General features: G+C 41.5%; 2 protein-coding genes across 4 annotated transcripts in view; one reads left to right on the forward strand and one right to left on the reverse strand.

Annotated features, from left to right (window-relative positions):
• On the reverse strand, positions 1 to 16,627 carry CENPX (centromere protein X). The gene is made up of 7 exons (XM_072638129.1): positions 16,441 to 16,627; positions 15,746 to 15,892; positions 15,445 to 15,704; positions 2,615 to 2,666; positions 1,772 to 1,825; positions 1,135 to 1,223; positions 1 to 888 (listed from the first exon to the last, which is right to left on the reverse strand). The coding sequence occupies exons 1-7, from the start codon at positions 16,625 to 16,627 to the stop codon at positions 874 to 876; spliced, it is 804 nt and encodes a 267-aa protein (XP_072494230.1). The 3' UTR covers positions 1 to 873.
• Positions 15,618 to 17,045, forward strand: part of LRRC45 (leucine rich repeat containing 45) — a 14,203-nt gene continuing 12,775 nt past the window's right edge. Inside the window, exon 1 of one of the 3 annotated variants that reach the window (XM_072645375.1) lies at positions 15,618 to 15,786. The gene's annotated coding sequence lies outside the window, so the exon portion shown is untranslated. Of the gene's footprint in view, positions 15,787 to 16,262; positions 16,353 to 17,045 lie in introns of those variants that run through there. The other 2 variants (XM_072645377.1, XM_072645376.1) reach the window with 2 other exon arrangements.

The raw sequence follows: 17,045 nt of genomic DNA on the forward strand, positions 1-17,045 counted from the left end.
CAGGGAGGGAGACAGTTTTGATTTATTGATGTTGCTTTGTGAGAACAAATTTATAGCTCAGGGAAGCAGCTTCTGAGGGGAATATCAAATGGTTAAAAGGTTACAAACTAGCTTTGATGTCAGACGGCAGCAAGAATGTAGGGCGAAGGCGAGCACCAGGCTCTGTTCGTGTATAAACTGAAGATCAGGTACCTGGCTCTGAGCGCAGGGCTCCATGGAGGGCTTGGGAACCTCCTCTTGAGGCCATAGCTGGGGGAACTCTGCTGAGGCCAAAGGCTGGTGGCCCAGGAGATAAAGCAGGGGTTTTGTGATTCCTCAGCTCCATGTACATACAACCTTTGTTTTCCAGGGAGCTAAGAATGGATGGCAACACCAGCACCTTGATCTTTAACTGAGTAGCCCCTGGGGCAGGAAATCCAAGTGTGCTGGAACTAGAGCACCTCACTTTTTTCCAGCATGACCTGGCTTGCCCTCTCTCAGTTCTTACCTTGATCCCAGTGCCTCATACACTATCCCTTTCCGCCTCCCTCACCTCCCACCTTGAGCTGTTTCCAGGAAGACACCACACAGGCTTCCTTATTTCCAATCCAGGAAGAGGGGAAAGAAAGAGACCCTCATCCTGATGCTAAGTGGATGTGGCAGAAAGTTTCAGGCAGACAGTAGCTACAGACCTTCTGTTTGGTTTGGTTCTGTCATGTCAAGAAGTAAACATAATCTGGCCTCTTAGGACTTATTGAAATAAGACACCACCCAAAATGTTGGTATGAGGTTGATTCCTTGTCCTGGAACAGTGAGAGGCAGGTAGATGACTTGGAAAGGTTCAGGTAGCTCAGCTTCATCTAATAACCTTCATCTCCTCCATCGCTGCTGCTTCTAAAAATCAAGAAGCTAGATGGAGAGAAAAGGAAGCTCAGTATCTTCAAGTCATCAGCATACAGACAACTAAACCAGTGATCTACAGTGACCCTGCTAGGTTTAGATTTATAAGGCCCATGTTCAAATCCTGACCCCACTGTGTCAGCCAGAGTCAGGGTCAGTGTGCTCAGCTACAAAAAGAAGTCAGACTAGATAATTTCTCAGTGCTGTGAGTCAGCGTGCCACCCCCCGCTGGGCAGTGAGCCGAAGGCTTCTTACCAGCTGAGGCAGCACCTTCTCAAGCTGTTCAATGCCAACTTTATCCAGGTCTTCAGCCTGCGCCTGTCTTATTGCTCGGGCTGCAGCTTCTACTCCATGAACACAGGAGAAGAGTAAAAGTGAAATTTGGATCCTGGCTTCAGATGTGGCTTATACAGATCCCACCATGAAAGATGACTGAGCCCCGTTCATTTTGCCCAGGATTACTTTGCTGCTTTGAGCTGTAAACTCGAGGCTGATCCACTCTCCAGTTTTCCTCCTTATAAGCTGTCCTGAACTCTGCCAGGTGCTTACTTGGAGTACAGCATAAGCTCCTTGAGGGCAGGGAAGAGACTATTTTTCATTTTGTCTTTTTATTCCCAGCAACTAGACACATACAGCATTTATTAAATACTCAGTAAATGGAGTTTGTTGGATTGACTTAAACTGTCATAAAATCTCAGGATTTTAAAAGTCAATTAAAATGCAGGAACGCATACTCCATTGGAGAGAGAGACTAGGTGCCTCCAAGGAACTGGGAGAAATACAATGAGGTTCTAACACAAATAAAGCAGAGATTTTAGGACTGAGCCTTAGACACCATGTGAAACTACCTGTGTGGAATTTTTAAAAGGGAAATCTGTAACTATCAAGTCACCTCGGACAAATATCTTCAGCATCTCCACCATGAGTTGCAGAGCATCTGCACTAACTGGAAAAGAGACAGAATAGAATTACTTTTATGCTCCCATCCCCATATGCCTACAGTCCAGTCTGCCCTGGACTGATTTAGTGTCTGTCTGCCTTTGTCTCTTCCGTGGACTAGCAGCAGCTTTAAGGCTTGTCTAGCCTCATGCCTAGATAATCAGTGCAATGAGCCCTGCCATCTCTTTTTCATCAAATATGTAACCCTTTAATCTCTCTATATCTTGCTGGAGTTAAGCACATATCCATGGTCTTTATGCCTGCTGAACACCAGTGGGGGAAGGATCAGGTGCCATGCTTACTTTTTAAACTTCTCAATCTATAAGGCAACAAGATAGCTGGATGTGACTGACTTCACAAGATCCTGATGCCTAAACCTGACTTATGAGTGGAAAAATCACCCTTGACTTTTATGAACTGACGCAGACAAAATTCTGTAAGCAAAATCAAAGAAAAACCTCCACAATGACCAAAATGCCACAAAAGAAAACATCACTAAGACACCTGATCTTGAGTTCTGATGGAGCTCTGATCTATCAGTGGGCCATCCTAACTTCAGAGTTCAGACAATGAACATGTCTCTCTTCTCTCAACAGGTTTCTAGGTATAAAAATGAAGCCTGATGTCTCAGACGTGGCTTATATGTTAGTTTGTTTTAGCCTAATTGTGCTGAGTTACAAGGGCAGGTTCTGTTGGGGGGGGATGGGGAGGAATCTCCAGTGATTTAAAAGGAAAAAAAAAGCTTTGATTAAAAAAACAAAACAAAACAACTTGTTCAAGAAAGGAAAGAAATTACCTTTGCATCTGTCATCCTTAAAGTGTAAGGACAGCAACTTGTTTACCAGCTCCTATAGGAAGAAGGGAATATGAGCTAGTAACATCTGGTGACCACCAGCAGCTAAAAACTCAACTTGGATTCTGTCACTCTCCTGTTTCCCTCACCACTGACAGGGAAGATCCCATCTACAATCCCCAATGATACATGAGAAACTTAAATTGACAATTACACACTTACATACATAAAAATACACTCCACTGAAATATCATCATATTCCCTGCAAACCTCTAAGACCTTTTCTAAGCTTGGTGGTGATAGTGGCGGCAGACCCTCGCCTTCAGTTCCAGGTATCACTACTGTCAGCTAGATATGCCACAGAAATAATGGTAGTGGGATGAAGAATTTAAGGTGGGAACGGGTACTAGGATTTGGTGCTCTGGAAGTTATAGGCTGAAGATATGCCAGAGGTAGAAGACCAAAGCTGATTTAAGACAGCAAGTTGAAAGAAGGTGACTGCATTTGGAGGAATGAACTGGCAAAAATTTTAAGGGAAAAATGAAAAAAAGTCAGAAGCCTTCAAACTATTCTATAAAGCAACAATTATCAAAATGATTTGGTGCTGGTTAAAAAATAGATCAATCAGTGAAAAAGTTTAGGGATACAACACATAGAAGCAAATTCATAGTAGCATAGTGTTTGATAAGACCAAAGACCTTAGATACAGAGGGAAGAATTAATTTGACAAAAAGTAAAATGTCATATGGCACAAATTTGGTTATGACCAACAACTCAATAAGACTCAAATGCATACATGGCTTAGATATAAAGGATGATATAAACAAATGGGAGGAGCAAGTAAGCAATGGTGATTCGAGATCTAGGGATGAGAGAAGAGTTCATGATGAGGGATAGAGAGGATCACAGAAGATAAAAATGGGTATTTTTATTATATAAAATTAAAACATTTTTTGCACAAACTATTAAAAAGAAAAGTTAACAGGAAAAAAATTGAATCAAGTTTCTCTGGTAAAGGTCTCACACAAAATACAGTGTATTTCAAAAATAGTGCAATTTTAAGCAAGTAAAGCTTAAAATTTGGGGACATCTCGTATTCAAGGACTGGATTCAAATCTACGAAAACAAGAGACATTCGCCATTAGATAAATGATTAAAGGATATGAACAGGCAATTTTCATAGAAATCTAAACTATCAAAAAGCATGAAAAAATGCTGCAAATCTCTAATAGAGAAATGCAAATTAAAGCAACTTTGTCATATCCAGCAGATTGGCAAAGATAACAAAAATGGAGAATAACAAGGAACTTCAAATAACTGAAGGGACTGCAAAAATATAGGCATACTAAGACACTGCTGATGGAACTTTGAGTTGGTTCAGCCATTCTGGAAAGCAATTTGGATCATACCCAAAAAGTCACTAAATCTTTAACCCAACAGTATCACAGTAGGTCAAAGAGATTTTGTCCAAGGAAGAATCAATAATGGAGCTATTTCTAAATGATCATATGTGAAAGGGAAAATGTTAAATCTCTTGCTGAAGAAGGTATATGGGAAACCTCAAATGGAGAGTAAAATGAAATGATAAGAAGAGAATGTGTCTAAATGAACTGAAAGAGCTGACACATCTTTCATATGAGGTGTGAGACTATTAGTCTGATAAATATGTTGCTCTGTTCATATTTCTCTAACCAAACAGCCCCTTATTGCCTGCCTAGTAAGCTTTATCTCAAACTACTCACATTAACCCACTCAACATTCTAGCCAACCAAGCCTCGTTCTAGTCATGTCTTCTCTCCTGTTATTATGTACATCCCTCCTTCCCATTTGATTACATGATCTTTGTGAGTGGGGTCTGCCATGCATTCACCTTGCAGTACACTGTATACAGTCAAATAAATGTTTGGTAAATTGAAACTGAATTGAAGAATAGTGGGAAATTCTAGCATCCCAGGTCAGAAGCACCCTTGTGGAATTCCATCACATCAATCCCATCTAATGTGGAATTCTATCAAATAAAAAACTATCAAGTGGGGCGGAAGTAGCTAAGATGAGTTTTATCCCTTCAGTGGTAACACTGGAGTAGTTACTAAAAGCAGATGCTCAAGAAAGACCATGGGAACTTAAAAAAAAAAAAATGTAAAAATGTGTTCTTAGCACCACCTGCTGGTTATTTCTGGAAGTGAGATGTTCCCGATGTGCTTGATTCATATAGTGCTTTTTAAGGTTTGCAAAACATTTCACAATTATTATCTCATTTGATTCTCACAACAATTCGGAGAAGAAGGTGCTACTATCTCCATTTCACAGTTGAGGGAGCTGAGGCAGAGGTTAAGAGACTTCCCCAGGGTCACACAGTACATTAAGTGTCTGAACTCAGGTTATTCTTACTCAAGCTCTATCCATGTGGCACCCTAGCTGTCACAAGTATTATCAGTCACAATCATTCTGTTTGTTGATCTTTCTCAGCTATTTAAGGGAACGGTACTTTAGGAGGAAAAAGATGTCAGTTTTTAATTTGGGAATACCTTGGCAACAAAAATTAAAATAAAGGAAGGGCTGAGTGAACAGCAATGTCCATACCAGGGTTCTTAGCCTACTATGTGTCAGATACTGTGCTAAAAACTGGGGATATGGAGAAGGGAAAAAGAAAAGTTTCATGCTCTCAAGGAGCTCACACTCTGAAGAAGACAACATGTAAAATAAGTGTACAAACGAGATACACACGATAAACTGGAAATAACTAAGGGAAGGCACTAGCATTAAGAGGGCATGGAAAAGGTTTCTTCTATACAATGGGATTTCAGCCGGGACCTTTAGGAAGCCAGGAGGTAGAGACAGGAGCAACAAGACTATGGACCCTTTTCTCAACATGTTTTTAGGTATATGAAATAAAATACCAAACAACACTAACTATATTCAAACAAACATTGAATTTTTTTTTTAAAACAAGTTCATGGACCTCCAGATTAAGAAATGATCATTTAAGGGCTAAAAGGAGGCCTTAATAAGAACCTAACAATGTGTGGAATTTGTTTTGTTTGTCTTTGCTTGAGGGCTGTGTCTTGTTTTTCCCAACGAGGGGAGGTGGAAGGGAAAGAAAATAAACACCTGTTAATTGAAAAAGAAAAGAAAAAACAAGATGGGCTAAGAGAGCTCAGGAGAATCATAACAAGAAGAAAAACTCAGAAGAGAAGGCCCCAGGAGAGGCATCAAGTAAAGCCAAGGGGGCAGTAGCAGCAAATGAAAGAGAAGAGGAATCTGGTTTTTGTCTTACTGGCTCATAGAACTGGTGACAAACAGGCTCTGGGTATCTACTCAGGTTCTAGCCTCCAACTCTCAAGCCTCTTTCTACTTCTACTACTTCCCAACATTACCCAAGCAATGCCTCTGGTCCTTTGGCCCACCAGAGAGCATAACCCAAAAGAGTCTCCCGATAAAGCAATAATAAAATAAAACATTTTTAAAATCAAGTCTCTTCTCCCTATGTTCATCCAAAAGACCTCCATGTAAGGTTAGCAATACTATGTCCCTTCATGAGAGCCCTAACCAAACGTCATCTGTGTATGGAAGTGATCTTATTTCCCCAAGATTATGCTAATGGGATGTAAGCCCAACGTATATCTACCATAAAAGAACCATAAGGACTATCCACTCCACCCTACTTTCCCTTTCATTCTCCTGGTTTTTTTAAGCCCAGCCTTGCCTACCTTTCTATAATGGAGAGAGGATTTAGTGGCAGGTGCCTAAGTATTCTGTCTTTAAGAAGGTGAAGGTTTTTCTGCACTTTAAATATGAGATTTATTTTAATAATTACATTAGATTATATCACAACACATTTTATTATAGACTCATATTGAGAGGGTAACCCTTAGGTGTTGCTCCTCTAGAAGTCTATTGTGTTGATTCTTCTGGAGAAAGAAAGTAACATTTTCTCTTCTCTTTAGAAGTGCTGTCCTCTTCATCTTTTTCTATTCGTAAAATTGGTTTTTAAATGGATTTTAAGATTCAGCTGTGTGTGCTGCATTTTAAACCTTGAGCTTGAATCACCGGACTGGTCTAGCTTAGGGCTGATCTAGAATGGATTTAAATTCCAAGTATAAGGTTTTATATTTAATCCTGAAATGAGAGAATAAAGTTTACTGATTAAAGCAGTGATATGGTCAGTCACTCAACAAGCATTAATTAAGTACCTACTATGTTCTATGCACCGTGCCAAGTACTGGGGACACAAAGAAAAGCAGAAGGTAGCCACTACTACTGAGAAATGAAAAAGCTAAGCAAACACATTTGTTCAAAGAAGCTATATTCAAGATAAAAAGGAAATCATTAAAAGAGGGAAGCGCTTCCTGTAGAAACTGCGAAGCCAGAAAAGTCAAGAGGAGAGGAGGAGGGAAAGCATTTCAGGTATAAAACCAATTAAACTAAAGTGGTTGCTGAATGAGTAGGGAAGGGGACAGATGCAAGAGTTACTATGGAAGTAGAAATGGTAAAGTCTGGCAACTAACTGAATATCTGGAGTGAGACCAGAGCCTAGTACATCACTAAGTTTGCAAACCTGGGTACCTGAAAGGATCATGGCATCTTTGAGACAGCGATGTCTGAGCCTGGAGTACCTGGCAGAAAGTTGCTGCTCCCACATCAGCTACCCTTTCCTCATTCAGCCTGGAGGAGCAACTGAGTAACCAAGACCCAGTGTCCCCTGGCCTTTGCCTCACAAAGTCATCCTGTGGAGACCATTTACAATGTAATTCATTTCAGATTTCCAATAAAGATGGCAATGTGAAAGGTTGCGGAGGGACCCAGATTCTCCCCTTTCCTACCCACTCCCAGCAAACACATGAATAGGATCTCAGATGAAACAATGATAAATAAAAACAAACAAACAAAAAAGCGAGGTAAGTTCCTTTACAATCTAGAATTGTACTAAAGAGAGCCAGAGACCAACAAAGACTTAGAGAGGCAGTGTACAAGGGAAGGAAATGTAAACCCCAGTAAATAGACCTGAAGTTTGCAAGCACTGGCAGACAGGTCAAAATATGAACAAACAGAAGAAAATACTGAAGATAATGAAGAAATAACATATGTTAAGAAAAGCCCAAGATGTAAATGATGCACCCAGAAGAAAAGAATAACTCCACAACAAGTACAGGCAGAGTCTCTGAGGAAGAAATGGCTTGGCCACAAGGACTATAAAAATGGCTGCATGAAATGAAGCAAGAGATAAAAAATAAAATAAAATTAGAATTCAAGAGGGAAAAAAAATGGAAGGAGGATAAACAGCTTACTATAGTTGGTGGGAAATTTAACCAAACTAGGATTTCGTGAAAAATAGAATGCATCAAACTGAACTCAATGACTTCATGAGACAACAAGAAATATTATTAGTCAAAAGACTGAAAAAAATTGAAAAATATAAGCTATTGGCTATTAATATAACACTTGATCTATAAAATTGATCAAGGATGTATAATTTAGGAATCATTAGAACACCTGAAAACCATTACCAAACAAAAAACCTGGATAGCCTAAAAAAAAAATTATAAAAGAAAACTGCCCAAATTTAGAACCATAGAAAAAAGTAAAAAATAGAATCAATCCCTGAAAGAAACTCCAAAATGAAAACTCCCTGCAACATCTTAGCCAAAATCAAGATCTTCCAAGTCAAAGAAAATATACCTTAAGCAGCCAGAAAGAATGCAAATATCATGGGACAACATTTAGGATCACACAAGACTATGCTGGGATTATGATATTCTAAAAAGGAAAAGTTTACAATCAGGGATAACACACCATGAAAAACTACAGAGGAAATGAACCTTTTCTAGAAAAGACCAGAGCTGAGTAGAAATGCTGAAATGCCCAGAAAGTTAAACATCTGTGCTGTCTGAATTGACTGAACAATGATAAAATGCTCACATTCAAATAGAATAAGGAATAAGAGTCGCTTCACAATCCCACTGTCTTTAAAGGAAGAGGGAATGAAGATGTACATAGGGACTGGGTACAAAAGGAAAAGGAATACATTAATGAAGAAATGAGGAAGAAAGGGAAGGAACTCTTATTTCAAATAACTGGTGTTTAAAAAGAATATACAAACATAATGGAAGGGTTGAGGGGGGCCTAGTCTGACTGTGCACAGACATCTGACTCAGGAATGATGTCTATGTCCACAGTAAGGCTTTTGATGTCTGTTAAAAGGAACATCTCATTCTCTGTGATACTGTTTAATGCTCACCATGTCAAAAACCTACCAATTTTTTTTTAAGCCAGTCTTAATGACATAGAAGCCCATGATTTCTGTATAAAATATAAGTCTTTGGCCTGTCTCATTTCTTTCTCCTGAACTATACTTTCTCATGTATTTCTCCCCATCCTCATCTTTTTCCACCTTTGTACTGAAGTCACCAAGTACCAAAGTATATATTGATTTGATCTGGAGTGTACAGAATTTGTCTACCTGTTCATCTTCAGGAATTAATGTAGGTACTCTAAAGTTTGTTGCTGTTTTAAAAGCTGTGATTCTTAACCTTCTCTGTCCCCTTTCTGAACCACTGCCACTGTCACTCCAAAAACAGAATGGGACCACATAGGCTAAAGGCTCTTTTTCATTTTTCCCTATTTCATGGGTGGCAATAGTCAAAAAAAGTTTTATCAAATAATAATAAAAAGAAAGTTTTATCACCAAGTGGTGAGCCTACTGGTGATATCACTTTCCATGATTAATCATTGGTAGTCCTCAGAAAATAAATCTGGTCTTTTGCGGGGTAGGGGGAAAGGTTGTTGGCTTATATGGGGAGAGATCATGAAAGGCTTCAAAGAGAAGGTGGTTCTTGAGCTAAGTCTTGAAGAAAGAGAAGGATTCCAAGTTGTATATTCTATATGCAAGGGAAAAAAACCTATGAGAAAAAGAATGACATATTGAGTTCTAATAAAAACTAGAGGTCAGTTTGAATGGAATGCAGACAACATGAAGAAGAGTAAGATGAAGCCAGATTGTGGTGAGCTACATTTAAATTAGTCTTAGAGAAGAAATCAAAACTATCAATAGTCATATGAAAAAATGCTCTAAATCACAATTTGATTAGAGAAATGCAAATTATAACAACTCTTGAGGTACCTCCTCATACTTATCAGATTGTCTAACATGACAGAAAAGGAAAATAACAAATGCTGAAGGGAATATGGGAAAAATAGGGATACTAATGCACTGCTAGAGGACTTATAAATTGTTCCAACTATTCTGGAGAACTGGGAACTACGCCCAAAAGGCTAAAAACTATCCACACCCTTTGATACCACTACTTAGTCTGTAAGATCAAAGAAAAGGTAAAAGGACCTAGATCTATATGTACAAAAATATGTATAACAGCTTTTTCTATGTGGTGGTAAAGAACTGAAAATTGAGGGGATGCCCATCATTTGGGGAATGGCTGAATAAACTATGGTAACAATTGTGATGGAATAATATTGTGCTGTAAGAAATAACGAGCAGGATGGTTTCAGAAAAATCTGGGAAGTCTGATATGAACTGATGCAAAGTGAAGTGAGCAGAACCAGGAGAACATCATACAGAGTAGCAGCAGTATTATAACAATGGTCAACCATAAAAGATGCCGCTCCTCTCATCCAGACAATGATCCATGACAATTCCTAAGGACCCAAGATGAACACTGCTATCTACCTCCACAGAAAAAACTGATACAACTTTGAGTGCAGATGGAAGCACGGTTTTTTCACTTAAAAAAAAAAAATTACCATCTGGGAAGTCTGTATTTTATCCTAGAAGCAAAAGGTAAGAACAGAGGTTTGCTATGGTCAAACATATTCTGGAGAAGACTTTGGCACTATGTAGGAGAGAGAGAGTGGAAGCAGGGAGACCAATTAAGAACGAATGCAAAAAGCCAAAAGAGAAGCGATAAAGGCTCAGTAGAGTGGCTGTGTGAATGGAGAGGAGACAGCTGCATGAGATGTTGTGATTTAGTTTAGGAGGGAGGGAGGAGGAAGAGACTTTGATGATTCTAAAGTTGCCAATCTGGTTAACTAAAAATATAAGATAATAGATCTGGAGCTGAGAAGCACTTAAAATAAGCCATGTAGTTCAACAAATCACTCATTTTACAGATGAGGAAACTGAGGCCCAGGGAGGTTAAATGATTTGTCCAGATACACTGGTAGCATCAGAGGTAGGATCTGAACCCAGATCTTCTGCCTCCAGAACCAGTAGTCTCTTCACTGTACACACTTAATGTAGCCTCTCCAACTCACCCACCCACCCCTATGCCCCAAGAAATAGAGAAATTTAGAGTTCCATTTTAGACATGTTGAGTTTGAGATGCCTATGATACATCAGTTTGTTGGTATCAGTTGAAGGTCTCAAGTTTGAGAGAGATATTAGAGATGGATATATATAAGGAGAAATTTTAGGAGTCATCAGCACAGAGGCCATAGGAACAAATGAAATCACCAAGAGAGACAATGTTGAGAGAGAAGACAAGAGGCCCAAGGTAGCCGGGGCCAGGGGGAAAAATACCTTCTTGCTTAGAGTAGCAGGAAATAGATGATGATCCAACTGTGGAAAATAAAGATTAGTTGGAGAAAGAGAAGGAAAACAGCGTTATGTATGTCTAGGGAAGACATACATATAAAGGGAGAGGTCAAGTAGATGTTGAAGTGATATAGTCAATAAGACTTGCTACCTAATTGGTTGGAGGTGAGAGAAATGGAAAAGGGAAGAGTCTAAGATCACTCTGAGGTTGTAAATATGGAAGACTATTAGGATGATCAACAAAAATGGGGAGATAAAGAATTCTGTTGACCAATAGAGTTTGATATGCCTAAAAGGCATTCAGAGAAGCTATATAATAGGCAGTTGTAGTGCAGGCCCAAGGTTAGGACTGGATATAATAGATTTGGGGGGCATATGCAAAGAGATAATAGCTTAGTTCATGGGACCTGTTGAGAGCTGGAAGAATGAGGATGAAAAAAGAGGATGCACAAAGGAGACATAGAACGAAAGAATAAATGATGATCCAGGTGAAAAAGACTGAGATAGGAAGAAAACTAGGAGAGAACAATCATGGTAGCCAAGGGCAGAAAGAGCTCCAGAAGGAAGGCGTGATCTAAGAGAATGAGAACTGAGAAAAGCCTATTAGATTTGGTAGTTTAGAGATAACTGATAATTATTTAGGGAGCAGTTTTGGCTGATTAGTGATTTATGAAATGGAACTGTAAGGGATTGAGAAGTGAGTAGATGGAGGAGGCTGTAACACTCTGGAATGTGGACAGAACCACATTAAAATGTAATTGGGAAATACTTAACAAGATAAATAAAAATATAAAAGAACACAGATAATGTTGGGTCTTCTAAATCAACATAACAGAGATCCTTATTTACTGTCTAGTGGCCCATTTCTCTTTGAGTTTGATATCACTGGTATTCAAAAGTGGGGTCAAGATTCACAGTTTAAGAAGCAAGGGGTCGCAAGTAGAAAAGTTTAAGGAGCCCTGATGTAGATGATTCTTTCTAAGAACTTGGCAGTAAAAGATGGGAGAGATATATGATAATAGCTTAAGGGAAGGCAGAGTCAAGGTGGGGTTTTCTAAGGACAGGTAGGTCTGAACATGCTTGTAGGCAGTAAGTGTCCCCTCAATGGAGATAATTTTCAGGCAGTCACTAGAAGAGCATTTGTCCAGTACATTATAAGCAAAAATTCCTTTTCAGGTATGTTTTGGACTAGAGAATGACTATGAAAACATTCCAACTTTAAAATTCTGTGATTCTGGCTTTAGTTTCTTTCATTTCTTACTCCTGAACCATATTTTCCAACTTTTTTTTTTTTTGGCCACTCTTGTTTATGCCCGTGTTAACACCAGAGTCATCAAGTATCATATTGTATGTTGTTTTAATTTGGAGGCCCTAATGGAGTTCTTCAGATTTTATCTCACCCTCCTCTACAACTGATGTTGCCTAACTACATATGTTCACAATGGTCCTCTTGCACAGTGAGATACCAGAAAATCAAATGTCCCATGAAATGATATTTCATGTTGTCTTGGTACACACAATTAAACAAATTTTCTTCTGTTTCTGTTCACAGAGAAAAATGTCAAGATCAATATGATTCATTGATCTCACTTTTAAGGTACCAACAGTTAAGTTAATCTTCATAGACTGTCTTTAAAACTATGTAATTCTGCCTTGTCTTTGCAGAAGCAGAAGGGGACCTCCCAGTCTAAAAGGACCATTTTGTACTTTTCTTAGTTTCATCAGCTGCAGTAGTCATCAGTGAGTGGCTATACCATTTAAGCTGGTCATCAAAAAACAGTCTACTCCATGCCAGGACTGAACTCGACATCTTTCCAGAATATGAGGTAGATCTTAACTCTTCTGGCTTAGGTTTTGAGAACCTACAGTCACCTTCACAACACAGAGAGGTTTCACAGTAGGACTTCTAGTGACTCGGATCTATACATTCAGTTTTGCATTTTCAACTGCCTTCTAGCTTCTTTCTTTCTACGTACACATCCCATAAGCACCTCAAAGTCAAATGTCCAAAAATGAATTCATTTTCTCCTTTCCAACTACCTCTCTCTTTGTTGTTTTTCAGTCGTTTCTCAGTCATGTCTGACTTTTTATGACCCCATTTGGGGTTTCTTGGCAAAGATACTGGAGTGGTTTGCCATTTCCTTCTCCAGCTCATTTTACAGATGAGGAAACTGAGGTAAACAGGGTTAAATGACTTGCCCAGGGTCATATAGCTGGTAAGTATCTGAGGCCAGATTTGAATTCAAGATGAGTCTTCCTGCCTCCGGGCCCAGCACTCTATCTACTGAGTCACCTAGTTGCTCCTCTCTGATGTTCCCTAATTCTGCTGAAGAAACCACAATCCTCCCAGATACCTGTGTTCACATGTCATAGTCATCCTAGTCTCTTCTTTCTCTCTCCCTCCTTCTCACCTACATACAATCAGTTGCCAAATCCAGCTGATTCTGATTCTGCTTGAACATCTCCAGTGACTATAAAAACCCCAATTTAATGCCATCACCAATTAGACTATTTCAACAGTCCCTAATCAGTCTCTAGTTCACATGGCTGATGAAATAATTTTCCTAAAGCACAGGTCTAACTATGTCACTCCACTGATCAAAAATCATCAGTGCCCTCTTATTGCCAAAGTAGATCAAATACAAATTCCTTAGTCTGAAGTTTAAGGTCCTCCACAATCTGGTTCCAACCCACTGAGCATCTTTGCAAAGGCTGTCCCTCAACCCCCAAGTGTAGAATACAATCCCTCATCCATAGCCTAGAATGCTGGACTTCCTTCAAGGCTCAACCAAAGAGCTTCCTCCTTCAGGTAACCTTCTCTGATAGCCCCAGGTGAGTTGTTTCTTTCTTAAATAGTCGTAGAATATTTGGTACTTTTCTTTGCCTCCTTCATGCCCTCCATTGTATTATAAATTGTTCTCATGTTTCTTCTTTGAGGCCAAGTGTGTGCTTCGTCATTTCTCAACATTCATTTTCTATTATTTTACACACACACACACAGATAAGCTTTGCTTATTTCACTCTGCATCAGTTAAGTCTTTTGTATTTTCTGCAATTTGCATTCTTTGTAAAATTCTTTGATTCTCTAATTCAATGTTTATTAAAGAACAGTAATATTACATCATATTCATTTCCTTCAATTTGTTTAGCAGTCCCCAATCAACAGGTATCTAGTCTGTTTCCAGTTCTTTGCTACCACAAAAAGTGCTACTATAAAGCCTTTCTTCCTGTTTTTAAAAATCAATGACCTCCTTTGGGTATATGTCTAGCAGACACTTTATAAAAATGTCATTTTAAAGCTTACAAAGCACTTTACATTTGCTATCTCGCATATACATGGTCTCATTTGAATATCATAATTGAAGTAGATACTGAAGGTTTTATCTTCATTTTTCAGAGGAGGAAACTAAGTGTCACAGAGGCTGAATGACTTGCTCCAGGTCATAAAGCTACAAAGGCAGGATAGGATCTCAATTGTTCCTGACACCATTTAGCATTCTAGTAACTATGCAGAGCCTATTTTTTCTCATGTCCTTTCAGGAAACAAGCATTTATTAAGGGCTTTACTGTGTGCTAGAGGGGCAGCTAGGTGGTACAGTGGTTAGAGTTCAGGGTCTGGAGTCTGGTAGACTCATCTCCCTGAGTTCAAATCCGGGCTCAGACAATCCCTGGCTGTGTGACCCTGGGCAAGTCATTGTTTGCCTCAGTTTCCTTATCTGTAAAATGAGCTGGAGAAAGAAATGGCAAACCACTCCAGGATCTTTGCCAAGAAAACCCCAAACAGGGTCATCAAGAGTCAGATCATCAAGGAGCCCACAGTTTAAAGGGGGAGACGACATGCAAACAATTATGTAGAAACAAAATAAACTGGGATAATCCACAGAAGGAGGACAAAGGAAAAAGGCTTTCTGTTGGTGAGATCTGGCCAGGAAGGCCAAGAGACGGAGCGTGCAAGGACCGGGGAACAAGCAGGGAAAAGGCTCGGAGTCGGGAAATGGGAGTGTCCCGTGCGAGCCACAGCAAGGAGCCAGTGTCGCTGGCCCGGGGGGGCCGTCAGGTCTGAGAAGACTCGGGAGGGGTTCAAAGCCAGAGCGGACTCGGCCTCGGATCCCACGGCCGGTCCCGGCGGGGTGGGACGCGCCCTGGAGGAAGAGCACCACTTTTTCTCTTATTTCCCAAGAGGTCCTCTCTCCCGCGCACTTCCCAGACCCAGGCGCTCCCCGTCCCGGCCTGGCTCCGCGGCCTCCGCGGGGCGCCCGCTCCCCGAGCACAGACCAGCCCCTACCTTCCTAAAGCTAGGACCTTCTTCCTCCATCTCAGCCGCAGAGGCCCTCGAAGAGTTCGGAGACCCCGCCCCGGAGGTCTCGTACCAGCCAATGAGAAGCGGCCGCGGGAAGAGGCCGCGGCGCCGCAGCTTGCCGCTCCAGCTCCCACCTCTACTACTACGGACGTTAACGCATGCGTGCTCTCTCCTCTTTCGGCCGCCCGCCACGGGACTCCTCCTAGAGAAGGCCTCGTGAGGGTTCCTGGGACTTGTAGTTCCTGCTGCCTCCAGGCTTCAGGCTGAACTACCTTTCCCAGCGTACCTCGCACTTCCTGGTTACTGAGGCGCTGCGGGCGGCGGCCGGTGAGTGAGGTGGCGCTTCCCACCCCCCACACCTCCCCCCCCCCCACCCGCGAATGCGGGTGCTGGAGTCGGAGTGTAGCTGGGGGAGATGTCCTCGAACCCACGCCTGTGAGGGTGGGGGGGGGGGGGGATGAAGTAGATGCGACCCCACTACCAATGTCTACCTTTTACCCTGTAACCAGGATACACCTTGTGGGAGGGGGGACAGCACGTCATCCGCCCCCACTCCGCCACTGTCCCCTCCCCAGACAGTACCCTCGACCCCACTACCCTTCCCCCATCGTCGCCCCTTCCCTCCTATACTGCCCTCTTCACGTTATCTCCTCCCCATTCACTTCTCCGCCTCTACCTCCTCCACCTCCTTAATACACTGCCCCTCTCTGCACTCTCTTTCCTGTACACGGACCCCACCAAACACTGCCCTGGTTGATGAACTTTTCTAGAGGACCCCCCATAGAGTCCCCCATCCACATTCCACCCCACTCACTGTCCCCATGGCTAACATGAGGACCTGAGATACGGTCCTCCCCAGCATACCGCTCTCTCACGGAGACAAAATGCAGTTTGTAAGTATTTTATTAAAACACTTACTGTGTGCTAAGCACTGGAGGTAGAAAAGTAAGACCCTCCTGCACTCAAGGAGATCAGTCTAACCGCACACGTGGGAGGTTTCAGGGTGCTGAGACGGCAGATGGCAATGCCCCTTCTTTAACGTTATGGCCACTGATAAGATCACAGCGGTTCCTGTGTGGTACCGTTTGACAGTGCCAAGGACTCCGGGGCAGAACTTTGTTTTCTGGGTCTGCAGGAGCAGTTGCCAGGCTGCATCTCCACAGGGCATGCTTTCCAGGGTGACGGGACTCCCGAGACTTTTAGGTTCAGAATCTTGGAAGCATTGCTGCTCCCAAGGCTGTCTGCATCAGGGTTCAAGGGCAGAGGGTGGCCAAGATGGGGGTGGAATTTGACCTGCCTAGCCCATGCCTGTTTCCTATCTCTTTCTCAGGATGCCTTGCTACTCCAGCTGGGCTAGTTTGCCTGACCTTGTGTGTGGCAGCTGGGTGAAAGTTGGTTAAGGATGGCTGGTCCCTTCTCCACAAGAAGTTGCTTCCCTATACAAATGCTGTGAGAGGGGGGTAGGCTGAAAGCTGGACTGGTGGGCTTGGGGCCTGTTGTTACTCCTAGGGCTCTTGTGCTCATCTGCCTGTTGGTGGTAGTTAACAATTATTGCTGGTAGTGACGAGAAAGGTGGTCCCTCTCTC

The sequence above is a fragment of the Notamacropus eugenii genome, chromosome 2 (assembly GCF_028372415.1).
Source record: "Notamacropus eugenii isolate mMacEug1 chromosome 2, mMacEug1.pri_v2, whole genome shotgun sequence".
Taxonomy (NCBI): domain Eukaryota; kingdom Metazoa; phylum Chordata; class Mammalia; order Diprotodontia; family Macropodidae; genus Notamacropus; species Notamacropus eugenii.

Bases quoted from the DNA above. Each gene is read 5' to 3' on its own strand.
- CENPX (XM_072638129.1), bottom strand. From the start codon at position 16,627: ATGCCCTGTGGAGATGCAGCCTGGCAACTGCTCCTGCAGACCCAGAAA. The intron at 15,893-16,440 runs GTTAGACTGATC...CCACCCTCACAG, and splicing joins TGAAACCTCCCACGTGTGCG to GCGTGGGTTCGAGGACATCT. The intron at 1,224-1,771 runs GTGACTTGATAG...TTCATGGAGTAG, and splicing joins GCTGAAGATATTTGTCCGAG to AAGCTGCAGCCCGAGCAATA.